The sequence below is a fragment of the Anneissia japonica genome, unplaced genomic scaffold (genome assembly GCF_011630105.1).
Source record: "Anneissia japonica isolate Jap-2015-1 unplaced genomic scaffold, ASM1163010v1 scaffold1594_len1068242_cov183, whole genome shotgun sequence".
NCBI classification, from domain to species: domain Eukaryota; kingdom Metazoa; phylum Echinodermata; class Crinoidea; order Comatulida; family Comatulidae; genus Anneissia; species Anneissia japonica.
Window position 1 is genome coordinate 843375 of NW_022722535.1, and position 22085 is coordinate 865459.

At 30.3% G+C, this 22085-nt stretch overlaps 1 protein-coding gene across 2 annotated transcripts in view; it reads right to left on the reverse strand.

The window, feature by feature from the left end:
• The window catches only part of LOC117111903, a 30592-nt gene extending 20587 nt beyond the window's left edge, over positions 1-10005 (reverse strand). The window contains exon 1 of one of the 2 annotated variants that reach the window (XM_033254931.1): positions 9868-10005. Coding sequence is in view for 1 of the 2 variants with exons in the window: in XM_033254930.1 (XP_033110821.1) it covers positions 5534-5551 (18 nt within the window). In the remaining variant the exon portion in view is untranslated. Of the gene's footprint in view, positions 1-5533; positions 5555-9867 lie in introns of those variants that run through there. The other variant, XM_033254930.1, reaches the window with a different exon arrangement.
• Between the last annotated feature and the right edge of the window lie 12080 nt (positions 10006-22085).

Here is a 22085-nt window from a genome sequence, read left to right on the forward strand (position 1 = left end):
ACTGTGATTATACAAATTGCTTGTTGGTTACCACTTCAGTCTTAAACAAATTGGTTTTTTTTTTAATGGTTTATTATTATTATTATTATTATTATTATTATTAATTAATAAAATTAATTTATTTAAAGTATGCATACCTATTAAATATACAGTTTTATTCCAATAATTTTTATAATCACAATTTATGCTGTGCTACGATACATTTGTTGCTAGAAATACTTTAAAAAAATTATATTATTTATAAGTACAGATATAAATATTAATATTATATCGCTAGTACTGACTTTATATACAGTTATTATATAATAATTTTTTTTAAATTAAAAATTATGTACCTAAGTATAACTTTACAGCATTTTTGTAGTGCTTACCTCTGACTGCATTTGCTAGATTATTTCTATTATGATGCATGTTCCCCTGTAAATGATGTATTTTATATTCAAGGGCCAGAAATTGGTCAGCAATGAAGAAAGGGAAGCACGGTTCAGTAAATAACAAATGGCGGAACATGAGTATATTTTTCAGGAAGTGTTATTACAGTACAGTATGTTGCAAGACATTATGATGATGAAAAAAATTATGTATCAAATATACACTCATATCTAACCTAATAAAGTATCATATTACAAATTGAATCAATAAAGGCCTATCATACTATATACCGGATCATCATATTATCTATTTCATTTTCATTTCATTTATTTCACTTCACATACTACTTTTTTTGTGATTTATTTCACTGAAGTCTTTTGTTAGAGATTCATGATGATTTATTTTACCCGAGAGACTTTTCCTGATTGAAATGTGTGTTTCACTGTGTGCTAAAAATCGGTTGCTATAATTTGTACACTCTTTTTCTAGAATATATTATTTATTTTTATTTTTGTTGCAAATACAAGACAAGATATTATAGACTAACTATATTCTTTTCAAGAAAATATTAATTAATATAAAAATACTGTAAAGAATAGTATTTTATATTTTATTTTATTATTTATATTTAAAAAAACTAATTTTTTACAAAATAGTAAAGAAAACAATTTTGACAAGGAACTCACAACAAATTTTACTAAATCCCCAGTAAGACCTTTCCAGACTATCCCCTGTGACATGCCTATATATGGACATAACATTACATCATGACCATATATAGGCCCATCATGACTATATATGGGGGTATATATAAGATTTTGAAGAAAAAAAATTGATAGTTTGGATAGGGCTTTAGAGTAGACGTCCAGCAAATTCATCAATAAAAATAAACATAAAAGAAAATGTGATTATTTTAATAAATTTGATGTCATGAAAATTTTAATTTACTGTAAATTACCTAAAAATTCTAAAATTTAATTGAAATAATGATTAAAATAGCCATACAAAATGATCAGTCATATCTATCTACCCAATATTTATTAATGCGAGTCATCAAGGGAAATTCATTTAGAGAAAACAAAACATTTTTTATCCAAATCCTAACAGATTAATATTTTCTCATTGAGATTTTCTTAACAAATTTGGTAATATGGTCAATTTAATTTCAATATTTAATAAGCTTTGTCCAGATAAATACCTAAATATGGTCATGATGACATCACATCATGACCATATATAGGCATATCATGACTATATATGTGCATACAATAGTTTTTTGTCAAATAAATCTTGAAAGTCTGGAAAGAACTTTGGAGTAGACCTTTAGCAAATTCATCAATAAAAATAAACATAAAAGGAAATATTTTAATAAATATAATGTGGCAAAAAATCTAATTCACAATAAAACACATAAAAATTCTAAAATATAATTAAAATAGTTATCATAATAGCCATAAAAAATAATCAGCCATATCTATTTCTATCTCACCAATAATTATTAATTAATGTGAGTACCCAATGGAAATTCAGACATTTAGATCAAAAGAATCTTCTATCTCAGTCATAATGGAGATAAAAATGTTCTTATTAGAATCCTTTACAAATTTGTTAATATAGTCAATTTAATTTCAATATATTGCTGCAATTAAGTAAATTGGTTTAGAATACAAATATTTATAAACCACTCAAGGAACAACGAAAACAATCAGAAAGATTCATTCAGAAAATCGCAGCCGAAGATAACCTATATATCGAACTTCAGAGTAATCTATTCATTATCACATATCAATGTGACAAAGTCCAATAAATGAAGTTAAACATTCTAAACATTGATAAGTAGCTGCTAGGATTTTATAATTCAACACCGAGTGAACGATTTGTAAAAAATGTCCTGCGGTTCAATTAGAATGTGTTTGGCTAGCACAATCTAATATGATTGATGCCTGTAATTTACTTTTTTCCCTCTGCTTATCTTTAAGTGCAAATGAAATCACTGAATCTTTTTTATTTTCTTTTTATCGCATCTGCCTCTTTTATCACACCTGTCTAGGCAATATTCTCACCTGCCTAAACTTGTTTATTAAAAAAAAATCAAACAAATCAATAATACTCACAAACAGTATCAATGTAGTGTTTGAAAATATAGTTCTAGTAGCATTTATATTTGTTGGGATTAAAAAAAAAAACTTGATTAATGGAAAATGTTTTGGGGCATATTACCTTTAATTACTTATTGCTCTTTAACTGCTTTCATAAGGCATATTAGCTAAATTAGACTTGACGATTTGAGCTAAGGGGATAGAATGCGATTTTCAAAGATCATAACGCTATAGCCAAACCAAATACAAGTACATACATCATTGCTAACAACACTTCAAGTCTATAATATTTACCAGCTATAACAACTCAACACACCCTCATAAAAAAATACTGAGGAAATATACATTAAAACCTCGAATTGAAACCCTGGGCTTCTGTTTTTTGCAAAAATTTGGATGGTCTTCTTTTCGAGATGGGCTACTTTTGCAAGTAAAAAGGGGCTTCTTTTCAAAATGAATGCTGTAAATTTTGTGAATTTGTACTACAAAACAATAAATAAGGCCACTGTAACATCAATACTGTATCATGGAGTGTATTTAACTGGCTTTAATTCACCTAAACCACTGTATAAACCAAGCTTGTATTTAATTTATTTTGTTTTCTGAAGTACATGTACAGTGTACATATTGTACTATCTTGAAAAGAAGCATGCTATCTTGAAATGAAACCCATGGGCTTCTTTTCAAGGCTAATTTTACAAACTTAAGAGGGCTTCAATTTAAGATGGGCTTCATCTTGAGATTAAGCCCACTGGGCTTCAATATGAGGTTTAACTTTAAATTTACTTTACAAATCTATCCAATAAAGATAGCTTTCAATTTGTCATACCAATACTAACATCAATAGTACAAATCGCTAACTTTCATTTTAGGTATTTTTCTTAATTAAAATCTATGTTGTGGTGAATGAGATGCACTTCACCACAGCTGAGTATCCGCTGTAGGGTCACCTAGCAAAATGAACTTACATTTTAGGACTATTTTTTTTTATTTCCTCGTTTTTTTTCTACTTCGTTGGTATAGGCCTATAATTATATTACGTTATATACCTTTTTAATAAGCTGTAATTAATGATAAGACGGGTCAGCTAAGCCTATATTTGGTACCAGGAAGGAAGTACAAAAGGATTGAAAACTAATATTGCACCAGGTTCAAGGAGATTATACTCATGTTCCTGGCATCCACCTCTCTCATTAGTCTCAGCATCAGCTAATGGTCTGTCACCTAAAATGTACAATTAACCTTGTAAAGGCTTGTTAATCTAATTAATGAGTTTGGTGTCCAAACACAATCCCTGTTCATGATTACAATCACATATTTTGATTTGTAGAAAGAACAGATGTTAGAAAAATGAGGACATGTTCATGTGGGGTGAGGATCTTGTGAGCAGAGATGACTTTTTGATAACATCAGATTGCTTAACGATCGGTTTATATTTAAAAATTCTTGATGTACGATTCAGAGTCCAATTTTATGGAATTTAGAGCTGATGTATTGTTCAGAATATATTCATTCACCTGATGAAGCTAGCTCACAACTAGGGAAAGCTTGTTTCAATCAATTTTGTTGAATAGTAAAAAGTGCTACCAAAGTGCTACCAAAGAACTGCAAGAGGTCCGACTCTCACAGTTTCGTTGGAATGTAATACTATTTTTAAAAGTACTACTAGGTAATAGATGGCTCCTTCAAAAGGCGAGTTTCAAACGCTATTCGAATTCTAATAGGGCACCCGCTATCACGTGGTAGTGTTTTTTTAACATTTTGTTTCATACGTGCATACAAAATCAGGGCAGTCGGACTCTTGCAATTCCATACTCTTTGCTTCTACTGTATTCATTTTATTTGTATTTCATGTTAGACCTACTAACTATACAATAATATGGCTCCAACTTATATTATGTACATAATACAGTTTATCATTTTAAAAGCAATAGTTATTACAGTAGAACCCCTCATTTACGTATGGCACGGGCCCAGAGCCGTTCGTAAATGCAGGTATTCGTAAAATCGGGGTTGACCCAAATTCCTATATATTTGCACTGGTACTACTTACACTAGCATAAGCTAGGCCTAGGCTAGGCCTACGAGGCTAAGTCTGAGGGGGCCTAGACCTACAGTAGGCCCTACACAATTTTGTTTTTATCGGACATTTTTACCTTCTTAAATACTGTACCTAGATTGTGGATTTTACTCCAACACAACTTCCATAGATACTTGTTTATTATATATATTGACCATTCAATAAAACAATCAAGCACTATGTTGAATTTTAAAGCTGAAAACGATGTTTGAAAGAGAAGTAAAATTTGTCGCATGCACGCATGTGTGAAGCCATAAAAAACACCGACTTTGAAGAAGCCCGTTAGAGGGCCTCCTTCACTTGAGAATCACATAGTACTGTATAGTATGGTGTGTTGTGTTGTATGCATGCTAATAACAGTTACAATTCGAGCGGATTTTGTTTTTTTTTAATCTTTTACTTAAATTTTTATGACGTCATCACCTTTATTTTACGTTCGTAAAATCGGGAATTTGTTAAATCGGGGTTCGCAAATGAGGGTTTGTACTGTACTCGTAAATGAGGGTTTGTACTGTACTCACATTTTATAAGCAAGACATCATGCTACGCATTGTAAAGATGCTAAATTAATTGAAAAACCTAATCCTCAATCTAGCCCTAAATGCTAATCCTACTAAATGCAATTGGAAGGTTAGAGTTCATTTGAAATTTGTAGGCACATAAATCAATCATCCTTTAGGCTCTGCTTTCATTCACTCTCTGCTTTCATTCACTCACTCTCTTTAAAACAAAAAAAATTCTCTAAAACCTCTTTATTTGTTTGGAGTTCCAGTTCCAATATCAATGCCTTCAAAAAAAATGTGCAGTACAAAAGTTCAGTTAAAAAGAGACCCGTACATCCATAATTAAAGTACTATATATTAATGAATATTTTATACAACATTACATTATAATAATAATATATTTATTATTATAAATTATTTACATTATAACAGCACAATACTATGCATTTAAAGAGAAATTATGTGTTACAAATGCCAACCTGTACTATTTGAAGCATAATAGTTTGGTTCCAATATAAATGTCCTCAGAAAAAAAACACACCATGTGTAGTACAAGAGTTCAGTTATAAAGAGACCAGTACCTTCATGATTCCAAGTAGTTAATAATTACGTATTACGCATAAATTGTGACCAGCATCCCAAGGACCAATGAGTATCCCATATATCAATGTCTCCTGGGAAAGGAAATAACTGGGAGGGATTATGGCGTATCCTAGGGTGTTTCCTCCGGCTAGATAACGACTATCCCTATCAGGATGTAATACTAAATGCTCATTCGCTCAATTTTTTTTAAAATAATTTTATAACTCTCAACATAGAAATGTATAGTATTCCAATTTGACTTTAATATCTTTAATTATATTTTATAACCAATTCCACAAATTATTTTATCTTTAAATTTGGTTAAATACCATTGCAATCAATATAATAATCCATCAAAAAAAAAATCATTTATATTACAATCTTTAAAATCATATTTATTTTCCTAAAAATAATGTAGAAGAAAAGTTAAAAAACTAAAATTAAATTATGTCCTCTGACTCTACAATAAATCATCTAGTCCATAGAGAAATAAACTTTATGTGGAAATTATTTTTTAAATGAACATCTGTTAGTCGCAAATATGTAACCAGAAACCCTTATGTATCACTTTAGCGTACATTTGCCTAGAGTGCGTAATCATATTTCACTTATAAAAGGGAGCAATATAGGAATGAAATTATACTAAATATTTTTTACCTTTTTCATTCTTAATTATATTATTGTAATGTATGTAGTTCTAATATATTTTAATCCTTCCAGTGGTTAAGTTTGTACAGTTATTAGTAAAAGATACCGTCTTGTAGGACTACCTGCTTGGTAAATGATTATCAGACTTTGTCAAAAAAATATCTAATCCTATACTATCATGTTAATATTACAATCAATAACTCTCATTTGTTTTAATAAAGTAACAATATTTTATAAATCTATCACTATACTGCCAAGTAAACAAAAAATAGGTGTAAACTTGGAATTGCATATTTCAAGTCACAGGGAGTCTTTTTAACATCAGTTTTAATGACTTACAGATTTTTTACAATGAAAATATTGAGATGTGCTGGCGAAAATGTGATAATGTATGCAAAGGTAATAATAACAGGGCTGTAAAAAGTTGGTGGTCTTGAGTCTGGGACTTATTTTTTTTAGAGCTGGTATAGCAAAAAATACATTAAAACTAGACCAATATTCAACAGCTGATATATAAGGTCTAGCAATTTTTTTTAGCAAACATAGACCTTGGTCTAGCAAAAAAAATTAAATTATTATAGCTGTGAGTAATACAAATGGTTCAGTGTACTTAACGTTTGGCAGTGAAAATTATTCTCATTAAAATTTTCATTTTATAATATTTACTTGATGATATCTTTAAACCCCATAAATATCAACTTTTACTAACCCACTGACTCATAACAGGTCTATTATTACTATTGTTATTATTTCTTATTTGTTTATATTATAGCTAATATTTAATTAAAATTATAAAATAATTTGTAATCTAGTTTTGCATTAAATGACTTATTATCAAAGATAGTAAATAGCAAAAGATAGAGCAGCTTCCCAATATAGGGGAACATCTGTTCGAAATGCATGGTGGGTACACGGAGAGCAATGTTACCCTGTCCGCAAAGCGGCGCTATATATTAATAATAAAGGCACCGCTCAGGGTTCGTTTGTTTCCTGTAGTTTCTCCACTTAGTCAAATAGTCAAATTTTACCCTGCTCGTGGGAGGGCTGATGTTCCATCAATTTTCATGCAAATACACGGAAGAGCTCTTTCTTTTGCTATTTAAGTTCTTTGTTATTAGTATATATAGTGGAAACACCTAATGCATTTTGGGTACTTAAACCACATCCTGGTTACTATCTCTGAATTACTAGTTGGAAAATTGTACCGTTCTATTATTGTCCGTATAAATAGGTACCAAAATAGCTTTTTTCCAACAGCCAAGTGTATGTAGTGGCTAGAGTATGTTGAGACCCACGATACAACAATTAAGTTGAATTATTATAATCTCTACTATCACCAGAGAGTTGCTAATTACAATCAACTATATTTTCATGTAGGCCAAGTATTGTATGAACCACAACATTTTCTTGTCCGTATGAATAGGTACCACAACAGCTTCTTTCTAGCAGTCTACAGGTGTTAGAATTGCACTATACAACAATTACTGCTGAATTATTATAATCTCTACTACAATTATCAGGGAGTTGTTGCTTTTACAATCAACTATATTTTCATTCAGTCAAATACTATATGAACCACAACATTTTCTTGTGATGCAACATACTTTACAAATGACAGTAAACAATTAATTATTTTGAATTTATTGCTTTGGCTTTTTGTCTATATGGCTTTTATATTATACAGGTAATCTTTATTATAAACAACAATGTTGTTGTATTGCGCTCCAATCAATTTAAATTCTGTATACACAGCGATTGACCCTGGCATCTGAGAGCAACCAGCTTGACTTCTGCTAGAGCTTATCTACAGCCCAATAATAGTGACAGAGAAACGGGAATAATTCGCACTCAATGATACTACAGCGACTTAAAAGATTTAATTCCACAGAAAGAAATTATATTACCTGGTAATTTAAGGACAATAATTCAATAAATAATGCAGTAATCTTGACACAACAACTGGAACAAATAAATCCCAAAGGAACAAGGTATCAATGGAATTAAGAACAAGATATTCCTGGTTACTCTAATCAATTTGATGATTGTATCATATTCTCTACAACGCCAGGGATATATCGGTCAAGACTACATCATCCAAAATATTAAAATACTATAATTGCTCTCTCATAGGTTAGTATTCAAACAGCAGATAGATGTTAATATGGGTTATACCACATTACATCATAACCAAACAAGGATGAATTTATAATGTTTGAGGGGATAATAAGATAAACACAAAGTTCACCATGAAAGTGTTATTCTTAACCACAAAAATAAACAATCCTCAAATTGTTTATTGTTTATACAGGGAAATAAGTATGAATACAAGTTCAAAGTTCATTATGACCAAATATAACTATTAATCAAATGAATGGAAATCTCAGGATGTTTATATTTTAAACAGGAAATAGAGGATGAATGTGATTCCAGGCATGAGTGTGCCACTATAAGCAATGGTGAATACAGGATATTTCAAATGCATTATAAACTCATTTTCAGTGTGTATTTTCACCACTGCCCCAGGTTTTGCTGCAGTAAGCGTATAATAAAAATTTTAATCACGCATTCTGTTCCAAATGTAATGTGGAAAAAAAGTTGTGTTTTTAACTTGTTTACCTTCCAATATAGAATTTTGTAGTCATATATTTTAATAGACAATTACATGGGGAACTAGAGCAAAGCTTCTATATTTAGTTCTCTCTTGCTTTCTTAAAATAACTCATAGATTAATTAGGTAAAAGGATGCTCAATAGAAACATTTACCAGTGCGAAAGAATACACGTTCATTTTACTTTGGTATAATGTATTAAAGATTATAATTATTAGATTAATTGTAATATCAATGACAAGATTATTATGTAATGATGTCCCTCGTATGTCTACAATATTGATCCATTCACTTACATGTTATATTCTCTTTCAAATTTGGAGGAAAGGAAACTCATAATCAATTGACAATATGTGGAACCATTTCCATTAGGCTCAAAGGTTTATTCATAGAAACAGTTTGGCTCACAACCTTAATTGTTAATAGCATATCCACATGGTATGACACGGATGTTATAGATCTACAGTATACTACATGTACCAGTAGGCATGCAGTGGGGGGGGGGGGGATGCCAGGAATTCTCCGACTTGGGGTCTAAATTTACATCAACTCCACCCTCTTTGGAGCAGATTTTAAGAATAGGCAGTAGGGATACATCTACCGGTAGAAGCTATTTGGCACATTTGGAATGGTTTGGATTCCCAACCGAGGTCAGGGTTTTAATCCTTCGCTATGCATTTCACTTGTCCTTGAGCAAGGAACCTTATCTACATACCTGCAGCCTACCGACCTATATCAAATCAAATCAAATCAACATTTATTTCTTTCACAATATAACAATAAAAAATATATAATTTTTAACAAATATCTAAGGTATTATATATACCCGCAATAGGTACCCGCAAATTAACCAGTGATGAGATGAGCATCCCATCCAGAAGGGAGAGTATCACACTCTCATTCACTTCACGTTACAGAATCTGGGGATAAACTCCAGCTGTATAAGCCCTGGTGGATTGGTAAGGATTTACTTACATGTACCACTTGGCGCTACGATGATGGCATGGATAGGTCAGCTGTATCAATTGGTGCATAGACCAAAACAATTATGACATGTAGGCCTACAGATATACCACTTGGCACTTGGATCTAGAAGGTTATGACACAGAGAGATCAGCCACTTCACGCTTGGGTCCGAAGAGTTATGATAAAGATAGATCTACTACTTTGGTACTTGAATCACAGTGATACAGATACCACTTAGCACTTCCTTTAAGTCTTTACATAAAATTTGTACTTTACACTGTACTGTACTTGTCATTAAATCAACAATGATTCTTTAGAAATATTTGCAATGTAAACATACCTTCAAAGAATAACAGTAAGTTATCTCAATATATCACTTGCTTATCAGTATATTGAATTTTCCCACTACATTTTGAATGTTGTAAGTACTACTTCATTCACAAAATCATATTTTATTACTTCTAATATTTCTCCTATCATTCTGTTGCCATGGAAACATTTATTCACGTTCTAATCTGTCTGTAATTTTTAGTATCCAAGCAACATGACAAACAAGAATAAAAATGATGAGGAGCATACAATCTCACAAGGTTATATGAATAAATCAAATAGCAGTATCTACATATATATAAATGATGTTAATATGTTCTTCAATACAGTACAACCTAGAATAGAGAACACAGATGAGGCAAAGGAGGATAATAAATATATCATGGGGTCAGGTTAATTATAACCATCATATTAATCTTTGCAGGTTGAACATATCTTACAATACAGCTTGCAAAACAATCAAAGGCAAGATACTTAGTGCTGATGTGAATCAATGACTGATGCCTTAATGAAACTATTGTGTATATTTTGGGGAAAACCCTTAAAAATTCAATAAAAACACTGAGCAACTTGCACAAATATGTTGAAATGATACCATAAACATTTAAATTTATACCGAACAAACTATTTCTTCTACATTTAGGCTTATGTAATAACATGGAAGATAAATATATAAACTTGTTCATTCATGTAATTTTGAAGAATGCCACTTCAAATGGAAAACCCTTAAAAATTTAATCAAAATACTTAAAACCTCACACAAATAGGCTGAACTGATACTGTTCAAACAACATTTTAAACATTTTAAACAATACTGTATGTAATAGCATGGAAGTCTCATGTAATACAAACTATACAAACTTGTTTAAATAAAGAATGGCTGAAGTAAATTTTTATGTAGTTACAAAGCATCTATACTTAATTTTAGTTTCAGATTCCTCTACTTTATCCTTTTTGTTATGTTTTTTTTTTACTTATTTTTATATTTATTTATAAATAGCTACTATTATTATTATACTTATGTAAACATTGAATTGAATTTAAATGCAAGATATCTTTTTATTTTATTTACTATATGTTAATATGCTATTGCGTATTTATTTAACAAAGATTACAATAATACAATATGAACCCACAAAAGGGAGGAAGTATTCATAAAGAGCATTCAGAAAAAAAAAACCGCTATCAATGACATAACTAAAATAACTCATAGATTAGTGTAAACATCATTTGAGGTCTACAAACTCGCTTACGTCAACTATCTCTAGTTTATTGAGAAGTTCCACTTGCCTAGAAAAATGCATGTTTTTAGCTTTAACGGTAACTGTTCAATGCCAGTCATCATAACAAGTCTAACTTGAACAGCGTCATACAACGTAGCCCGACGCCGTTTGAAGCGCCAGATCTATGTTAGCTAAATCCAGGTGCGTAAGGTCTGTGTCAGGGACAATTGCTTCGTAGAATATTAAACATGTTCAATAATATTCTCACGCCAACCTAAAGACTGTCCCAAACGAAAAATTGTTTCGGGCAGCCTTATACTGTACGGCACATTCTGAGTTGGTCTTCAGTAAACGACAGACAAGACTAAGAAAATTACTAGTACGTTTTTCCCGGAACCACGGTACATGTTGCGTAAACAAAACAATTGCATCTATATTATAATTATCCTTATTTCAAAGCTTACTGACACAATACAAAACCAAGGTCCTCCGTAAATGTTTGGAATTTGAAACCTACCAGTCTGAAAAACTGTAACATCAGAACAACGTTAGAACTGAACCAATATCCTCTCTTTGCCAGATGAATTAATACTACTTTTGATGCTCTAGGGCTTTGACCAGCATGTGAAAATATAACATACAAAATGAAATAAAACTACACACTGAACAAATTATAAGTAGAAACGGATACGACAGCATCCAACAGTGCTTGATGAAATAGGTTTATTTATAAAGACATCACTGACTATACATTTTTAAAAAAAATCAAGGGCAGCTTATGGCCTATGGTGTGAAAAGATCTATTTCTATGAATCATTGCATAGCAAATTTAAATCTGACAATTTTCCTCTCCAATACCAATGCAGAAATAAGTATTCTATTATCTGCCCACATGTAACTCTTGACTGTAAATGTGACAATACAATAACCTTATTTTTTTCTTATAATTTATTGTATAATGTTCCTTGTCTTCTAGCAACACAGAGTAGGATAGAATATTTAATCATAAATAATCTTTTTACTCCGTCAATAAAATCATTTCTATTTGTCAGTAACAATGGTAATTACTAATAGAAACTACACTTATTAATGGTACTTAGGTTTGCGCCACTTAGGAGCCTTACTTGATCACGCTACTTTCTTAACAATTGCCTACTCATAAAATATAACCAATATTGAACCAGAACTTATCGGATTTCATAATATTGTAGACTAAAAACAAAACAAAAAAAGAAATATGTCTGAGAAAATTTTACTATAATTCTGCAATTAATTGTACTGCCCTTTAATCATTTTTTATGTCCATTTCTTTCTAATCCTGTTTTTCTTAACAGCTACTTTGAATGAGTTATGATAACCATACAAAGTACTGGCAGAATATAATGGCTATTAAGTCATAACCAATCAGGTGATGGATTCAGAGTTCATACAGTGTTTACATTTAAACAAATCATATACAAATTAATATGATTCAAAATAAATTGCATGTGAATTAATTTTAGTTTCATTATATTAACTGTCTATGCTAATAAGAGAATTGCAAAGCTAATATCTATAGAAATAATGAACCATCATTTTAATTTAAGCAAAAAAAATTGTTCATTACTCATCATCAACTTTGAAGGCCATGTATCATAGTACCATCCTTTAAGGCTTTTAAATGATTTCCTATTTTTCTCATTTAAAATATTGCAAAATAATATATTTTTCCAGTAACCAAGAACCTACAGTAATTATTGAACGAGAAGTTGTCATTACCAAAGCTGTGAGATTGGCCAAGAAGTATTGTTCCAGCCTCTTGCGCTGTAGACCCCGGCTCAAACCGGCCAGCGCTAGGTTCTAATTGAAGACTGATTGCTCGGCTCCTTGAATAACCTTTATATTGAAAGTTAGGCAGGACTATTTTTTTTATCTGTTTGAATCTGTTATACATTACAAATTGCATTAGTATGACAAGAGTGGAAACTTATAAAATGGGTTAAGTAGATTTAACAAAAATTTCTAGCCTTATTTGTAAAATCCATTTTCAACTATATTCTTTATCTTAACTGTTAATGTGAAAATTACTGTAGGCCTATAAACAAACCTTTCAATTATTGGCTTGCAAATTTAAGAGATAATCTGTCTTCTATTTACAAAGAAGGTAAAGTTCTTTTTGAAATTATATATTTATGGCAGCCATGACCATTTAATTCAACACACCTAACATAATCATATAGCATTTTCTCTTTACTGTGCTTCAAAAAACAGTGACTGTATAACTATAAATTATCATACAGAGACTAAAAAAATGCTGCTCGACTAAAAAAAGGCAGGCTGCTTAAGGTGGCCTTTTCACAGCTAAACTGATTCTGTAAGATAGAGTAATAAAAATACATTTTAAAATGTATAGAAGAATATTATGTAAATTTAAACAAAAAATTTTTAAAGAGAATTTAATTATAGGAACTTAATTCAGCATAAAGTAATGGCAAAACATTGTGAAGAAGTGTGTTGCATAACTGAAATGATACAGTGAGTTAGTTTTAATATATTAAATATTAAGAATGATTTATACGGTAATAAAATATATTTTAAAATATATCACGAATAATATGTAAATTTAAAAAAAAATTAATTGTAAAGATAATCTAATTATGACTAATTCAGCGTAAATATTGGCAAAACATTGTGAAGAAGCGTGTTGCATAACTAAAATGATACATTAAGTTAGTTTAAATATATATTAAATATTGATAATTATAAGATAACAAAAGTACATTTTAAAATATATAGAGGAACATGTAAATTTAAACCAAAAAATCAATGGTAAAGATAATTTAATTATGACTTAATTCAGCACTGGCAAAACATTGTGAAGCAGTGTGTTAGCTCAACTGAAATGACATAGTGAGTTTAGTTAATATTAAATATTGATAAGGTAATAAAATACATTTTAAAATATATTAGGAAGAACATGTAAATTTTTAAAAAAAAGTTAAAATGTTAAAGAGAATTTAATTATGACTTTAATTCTGCATATAGTACTGGAAAAACATTTTGAAGCAATGTATTAGCACAACTGAAATGATATAGTACAGACAATAGTCCGTGTACGTAAGTCCTATTTGTGTAGCATTCAATGAAAGAGTAACATCAATATTGATAGCTTGTTGTAGTAACCACTATTAGTAACACTCTGGCATATGGATAAGCACAATGTTTGTATTGCATATCATAATTCAAATCGTGCCAATTTTTTCACACGTAAGCATAATAGTACTGAGTATTCCACAGTACAGTACTCACTATTTCTTTCAAAAATCATTAATAGTAGGGAGACCAACTTTGATAGTAATTCGGTTAATTTTTCAGCACCGTTTTTAATTGTAATTTTTGCTTGTTATTTTAGGCTTAATTTATGAGAGAAAATAGATCAAACAAAATGAAATGAAACAGATAGTCCCTTTAATTTATTTATATACATACATTCATACATAAATATGTAAATTTAAAACTAATGGTTACTTATTAATTTACATATACTATACTTACATAAGTAGATATATGTAAATTAACTTGTTCAATATTTTACTAATAATATTTTTATTCGTACATAAATATGTAAATTAAATGTTTACTTTTTAATTTAAATATATTTACATAGATATGTAAATTAACTTGTTCAATATTATACTAACATTTTTTTTCTTATAAATGTCACAGAAGAAAAAATATTAAACTAATGAAAAGGATAATTATAAATTCATAATCCTGATAATAAAAAATTATACTTCTTCCAGTAAGTTGTAGACTGATCCGCATCACATATACAGTACTGAATAAAGTATGATTTCTATTTTACAAATAACTTAGAAAATCTGGCCACTGAATGAAGCTAAAATGTGTTGAAGGCTATGGCACAGAAGTAAGGATGCAAGACATTCATTGACAAGGTTTGTGGTTCATGTCTTGAGGCGGACTATGTCCAAGATTGAAGGTTCAAAATGAGGCTAGCCATTTGTCTGCAAATTACAGTGCTTTATCCACATTGTCTCTCTAAATCAAGAAGTATACCGGTAATAAGTTGGTACCTGCTACGTTACAATGCCAATATACGCCGATTACGAGCAAGAACATAATCGAATACTCCTCGAGGGAGCCATTCCAGAGGTATTTGATCCAATGACCAGGGTAATATTTTGAAGCGCATTAAATGCCTTCGCATGATTCATTACAGTATATACACAACGTGGTGACGATTATTTTTCATTTTTAAGCTTCAATCTCATCTTTGTCAACAATAGTACAATATACTGGTATTTTTTACAACTTATTAATAGACAGATATCCTTAGTAGCAAATTTGATTTATAAAAAAAGAAATAAATAAATAATAATGGTTACCTTTGGAAGTAGATTGAGAATTTCAGATCTTATATTCTAAATGGATTAATGATTGTTTATATTTATTTATTTAATTTTAAAAAGCTACAGTAATAAACACAACAGTAACATGTTATTTAATCATGACACAAAATATTAAATATCCCATATACAGTAAAATTAGACAATAATTTCAAATAATACTAATTGAAAGCACAATCTTCTAAATTTAGTTTCTTATTAATCAAAATGATATCTCAACCCTTCTCATATTTCTGATAGACATGGAGTTCAAATTTTCAAAGAACTGTGCTAATCATAGTAATAACTTAAATTATGTAAATACCAAAACTAATTTGAATACACCAATTAGAATCATTGTAAAATGGGATAGACCAATCATAAATTGTCTAGCAAAGCATTAAATATTGTGTTGAATCACAGATCAGCTAATACTTAATGATGTAATATGAATTTCAAGTCCAAATTCAGCCAAGGTTTATGTTACATAAACAGAATCAAGATTATGTCTTGAAATATCTCCTAGTGAAAAATGGTGGATTGATCAGAAATCACCAAAGGACAGAATGTAAAAAGCCGTTTTTTTTTGTTTTTTTTTGGAACATGACAACGCTATTTCTATTTTCTATTTTCTCTCTCAAAAGGTCATGAATACGTACCTATATACAGCAGTTAGAAGAGTACAATAATCTAATATTACAGGTCAGCAGTTGTTGAACATTTAAATTGCTATACTTTGTAGACCTATATTTAATTGAAAATTTACCTAGAAAATATTTTTCTTGCCAAGAAAGATGCATTAAATTATACTGTTCCAAAATGACATACTGGTAGTGGTCTATGTATAGAGCAAATCTTTGCTTTATGGTTTGTGTAATATAATAACCGTCATTTCACATCATAGTGGTCATTGCCTATAAATAGCTGATGATTGCAGACATTAAAAGTTAATGTTTAACAATCTGCCATTACAAACAAAGTCAACAATCTAAAAATCATAGAACATGCAACTCTTTGCTGGTAATCTTAAAATATAGCACAATAACTAACTAAATAAATCGATCAATCAATTTAAGAATCTGTATTAAAAATCTGATAACCATTGAAGGAATTATTTTCTTAACAGTGAATAAAGTTGATAACTGTTTATCTATCTAATAAGTGGTTTTAAACAGTTTACACAGAACAATTTTTTAGTTTTTTTTTAGACCCTTATCTTATTCTTCTATCCTATCAATCAATTCCCTTGGTAGTACCTTTTATGATCAGGAATAAAAAAAACTTTCAAAATGCTCTCATCCCTGTTCTATTTTTTTTTTATTGCTCATCTAATTCATATCTACTGATTGCAGTTGTAATTTTGTGATTATAGTCTGGACCAAAATAAAAATCAATACCTTTGTATTGAACATTCATTTCAGTATAAGTTGGAACAATTAAGTAAAATTGTCTACTGATTTTATTCACATAATATAAAGTTGATACCATGCTACAAAACAACTATTAAGAGATAGCCATATTGATTCAATGTTTAGTTGTTTATCAGAAGATCATTTGAAATGACTATGAATTAGGCGAAGTGAAATTTAAACATGGCATATATTGCATTTACAAAATATAAATCACCAGTATATGATCAACAATCAAAAAAAAAAAATTACTGACCAATCAAACAAAAATCTAAATGTAAATAAATTGGTCAATGAACGAATCAGTCAAACTCACACGTACGATGAAGAATTAACGAGTACAGTATAAATATCTCCAAGAGTTACAACAGAAACCTGATTTGATACTGACAAGACAACTGCCTGTTCAAATATTAAAGACTTTATATACATTTTTTTAATGCGAAATACAAGGTATATCTTTAACCTATTTAGCTTTTCCCACACCAGTGGAAAAACCATTGTTTTGGTATATTTATTTGTTTCTTCTTTTATACCGTTTTCCTATGTTTTTGCACTAGGGGTTTTCTTTCCGGCAATCTAGTCACTTTCAAAGCAAAGACCATATCAAAGATGTGGATATTAATATTTTGAATATTAGTAAACAGGTACCTAATTTATATGTTTACATTTTCTAAAGCTTTGCAAATCAGTTACAGCTACCGGTAGGTTAAACACAAACCTACGAAGAAATGCATGAACAATTTTCTTCCTCAACCTGTGAAATTAAACAAAGTAGACAAACTATCACTAGCCTCTGCAGGATAGGGTTCTACTGTATGGCGCCGTGGTTAGAATGCTCCATATCACCCTCACAATCCTAGCTCAAGTATCACTGTCAAGTTGGTTTCCATATTATTTTTTAACTTCATAATATTCTACAGTGGTTCTGTTTTTTTTTTTTTGGCTTTTTCATTTACTTTATATTTTTTTTAATGATTTTTTTTACTTTATAATTTCAACATCAGTTTTCATAGCAATGAGGAAACCCACTATATTCTATTTTATAATCAGATAGCAAGTATAATTTAATATTGTGTTTTTTAACAGTTTAAAGTTTTAACGTTCCCAGTCACAAGACTGCAGTGTAACACAAATTGAATCAATTTATTGTGCAATTTTTGATTAAAGTTGAACAAACACTTGGCAGTTACATTTAAAATAATCATTTAAAGACTCGGCGGTCAACTTAAAAACTCTCTGACGTGTATTTACCTTGATACTGAAGAGTATGATGATAGATTACCGTTTGTTAGGCTAACCAGAGATGATCGTTGTTTGTTCAATCTGAAGGGCAACTCGTTGCGCATTTTCTTGGATTAGCACATTACACAAGATACATCCAACTGACGTAATTGTTCACATATAATTTCTACACTGAAAAGTGCTATTAATTCATTTTTACATCTAACAGCCATGAATAGATGCCACTACATGAATGCATTGCGTTGCATTTTCTTTATAATAGTAGAATTCAAATATGAAAATTGAGTGGGCTGTATAATATTAGATAACAAAAAGGCAAATTAGTGAACAGAGAATTCAAAAGCACTTAGTTTGTAGGTAGCCCAAGGGGAAAATACAAGAAATCAATAGAAAGTGTTTATAAAAATGTATCCTATAAAAAAGAAACAATATAAAATTATATTACCAGTTGATAAATTATTGTTAAACTTCTATCATTTGGTATCTATTCATGATAGCAAGAAAGTAAAGTTGTGTTGAATATACATTTAAACAAAACAAAAAGTTTTTATTAAAGTTGTACACTAAGTAGCGGCAGTTTGGCGCAGCGGTTAAGGTTCGGACTTTCAATCGTAAGGTTGGGGTTTCGAGTCTCCGCAGTGTAGATTCGCTTGTGTCCTTGGGCAAGGCACTTTAGCTACATTGCTTCAGTCCACCCAGCTGTATCAATGGGTACCAGCATTCTGCTGGGAACTAACCTGCGATGGACTAGTGTCCCGTCCAGGGGGAGTACAGCTCTCATCCGCTTCACACTACAGAAACTGGGGATAAGCTCCAGCCCTATGAGCCAAAGTAGCTCGGAAAGGATTTAGTTAGTAGTAGTATACTAAGTAGTCAACATGTTTTTATAAGAAACACAGTAAACCCCTGACCGCACTCAATTGTCCCATTGACAAATACCAAAATATGATCATCATATAAGGGCATGACAGAATATTGTGTGTGTGTGACAATATGGATATGGCTGTTAGTATTGAAAACCTATGACCCAAGAAGGAAGAGTTGACCCTTCACTAGTATAGTGATTCAGGAGCTATTAATCTGTTACCTAAATAATTTCATACTTGATTAGAATATATATTGCTTGGGGGAGGGGGAAACTTTAAATATAAACATTCATTTAAATACATTCAAAACTTTCATAGTGTACCGTTAGGGTAGGACACTGTACTGTAAGCCTACTGACTGGAAGATGTGACGTAATTAAGTGACTGAATTAGTGAAACATCTGACGTGTCTGAGTCAAATCAACTGACAGAATCATGTGACTAAATTAGTTAATCACAAGTCATGGATCTGTTCGGATCTGTTACACAATGGTCCTTATTGTATATTGCAAAAAATAACTGTGTTCATTCATGCAGAACTATAGTTGCATACAGGCATTGTTCAATGCAGTACTAAATTCACTTTATTATAAATAATTAACAATTTGTTATGGATAATGTCAAACCCCCACACTATAATTAGCTTCCAAAAGTAGCTTTTCCAGAGGTGAAAACACCTTGATAATTGTAGACTGACTTAAAGACACCTTGAACCCACCAATCAATAAACATGCCTAAATTGCATTCTCTCTGATCACTAGTCAATCAAGTAAATCAACCAAATTATTCAATAAATCAATTATTCACTCAATCCAATCAATCAATCCATCATTCTAGTAATCATCAAATTATTCATTTGAATCAACCATTATTTCAATCAATAATTTGCATTTAAATCAATAATAGAATCAGTCAGTCTTCAATTAAGCCTGTGAATTAACAGGAATTTGAATCTCTTTAAACCACTTTAAGAAGCAATCATTTTAATTTGAATCAATCAATCATCTGAAGCAATTAAATATTTGAATCAATTAAATATATGAATCAATATTCAAAACGTTTGAATAAATCTATCATTTGAATCAATCAATTAATCATTTGAATTGAACACCCGAATCAATAAAGTACTTGAATAAACCTATAATTTGAATCTATCAATTATTTAAATCAAGCAAAAAATTTGAATCAATCATTTCAATTTGAATCAAACAATCATCTGAATCAATAAAATATTTAAATCAATTAAACATCAGAATCAATATTCAAAAGATTTGAATAAATCTATCACTTGAATCAATCAATTAATTATTTGGATCAATCATTTTAATTAATTGAACATCTGAATTAATAAAGCACTTGAATAAATCTATCATTTGAATCTATGAATTAATCAATTATTTGAATAAGTCATTCATCTAAGCCAATCATTTAATGAATGATTTGTATTAATCAATCAATCAATTTTTTATTTATGCTTTCGAAAGTTTACTTATGGATGTTTGCACTAAAATTTAGTAATAATATTAATAACAGCAATATAGTGTCATATAATTTATAAGGTGCATATTTCATCTTGTAAGTAGCTGTCACAGTACCATTTCTTGCCTTTAAAAAAAAAAGCAATAACTCTGATAAAATATAAATGTGAAATTAAGCCAGCACTGAAACAACAGTATGAGAGGTTACATTTTCACTACTGTACCAGTCAACAGGGAATATGTGGGAAGAAGCACAATCAAACTATTCTAAAAGAATCAAAACTAAATCTTACACACACACTCATAAACTATGAAAGCATACAAATGTGGAATTCACTAAATGTGATAGATTAACTTTATCAGTAACTATTTATAAAGACCGATAGAATGAGGAATGAATAAGTTGAGAAACATTATTGCTTACATTTTAATGAACAATTAACATCTCGACGAGATTTGATTGACAGATAAACTGACTAATCAGCAAGCGACATTTAGTCACGTTATCAAAAACTGTTTCTCGGACATTTTAATTTCCATAGACACGCCCAGCTGGTTGTCAACGCGAAACATACATTAGCCTAGGCCTAGATGTCTATGCTTGGTTATAGATAGGGATATGCCATAAAATATTCCTTTATGCCTATTATACGTTTTTAACTGCAAAAAATATGGTAAAATGGTGTCAATGGAGACTTTGCAATTCAGACGATCGTTATCCAGAACGATTAAAAGGAGGAACTAAGTGTATCCCATCCTGTCCAATTGACAGAGCTGAGCATTATATTCTTTGTATACATTTTACTATGTGAAATATTGTATACTAACCTGGTAGCTCAACCATGAAGAGACCTTTAGGGAAGATGCAAATTAATGTACTAGCTAGTCCACTCAAGCACTTTAAGACTTGCGTATAAAGCGCTATTTAAATCCACCTACATTATTTACTATGTGAACTATGTAAATATACTGTGTACATACTACGTGGATATACTGATAAAATATCAACATGAAATTAAGCTAGCACCGGAACAACAATATAAAAGAAATGACAGCAGCATTTTTAAGACTAACTTGTAAAATTTAATCTCTAGCTTTCGTCCACACAGTGGACTTAATCAGGAGACTGCATGAAACAACAGTACGAAAGCTTACATATGCACTACCAGTCAGCAGGGAATATGTGGGAAGAGGCACAATCAAAAATTCTAAAAGAATCAATACTAAATCTTACACACTGATAAACTACAAAAGTATACAAATGTGGAATCCACTAAAGGTGATACACTGC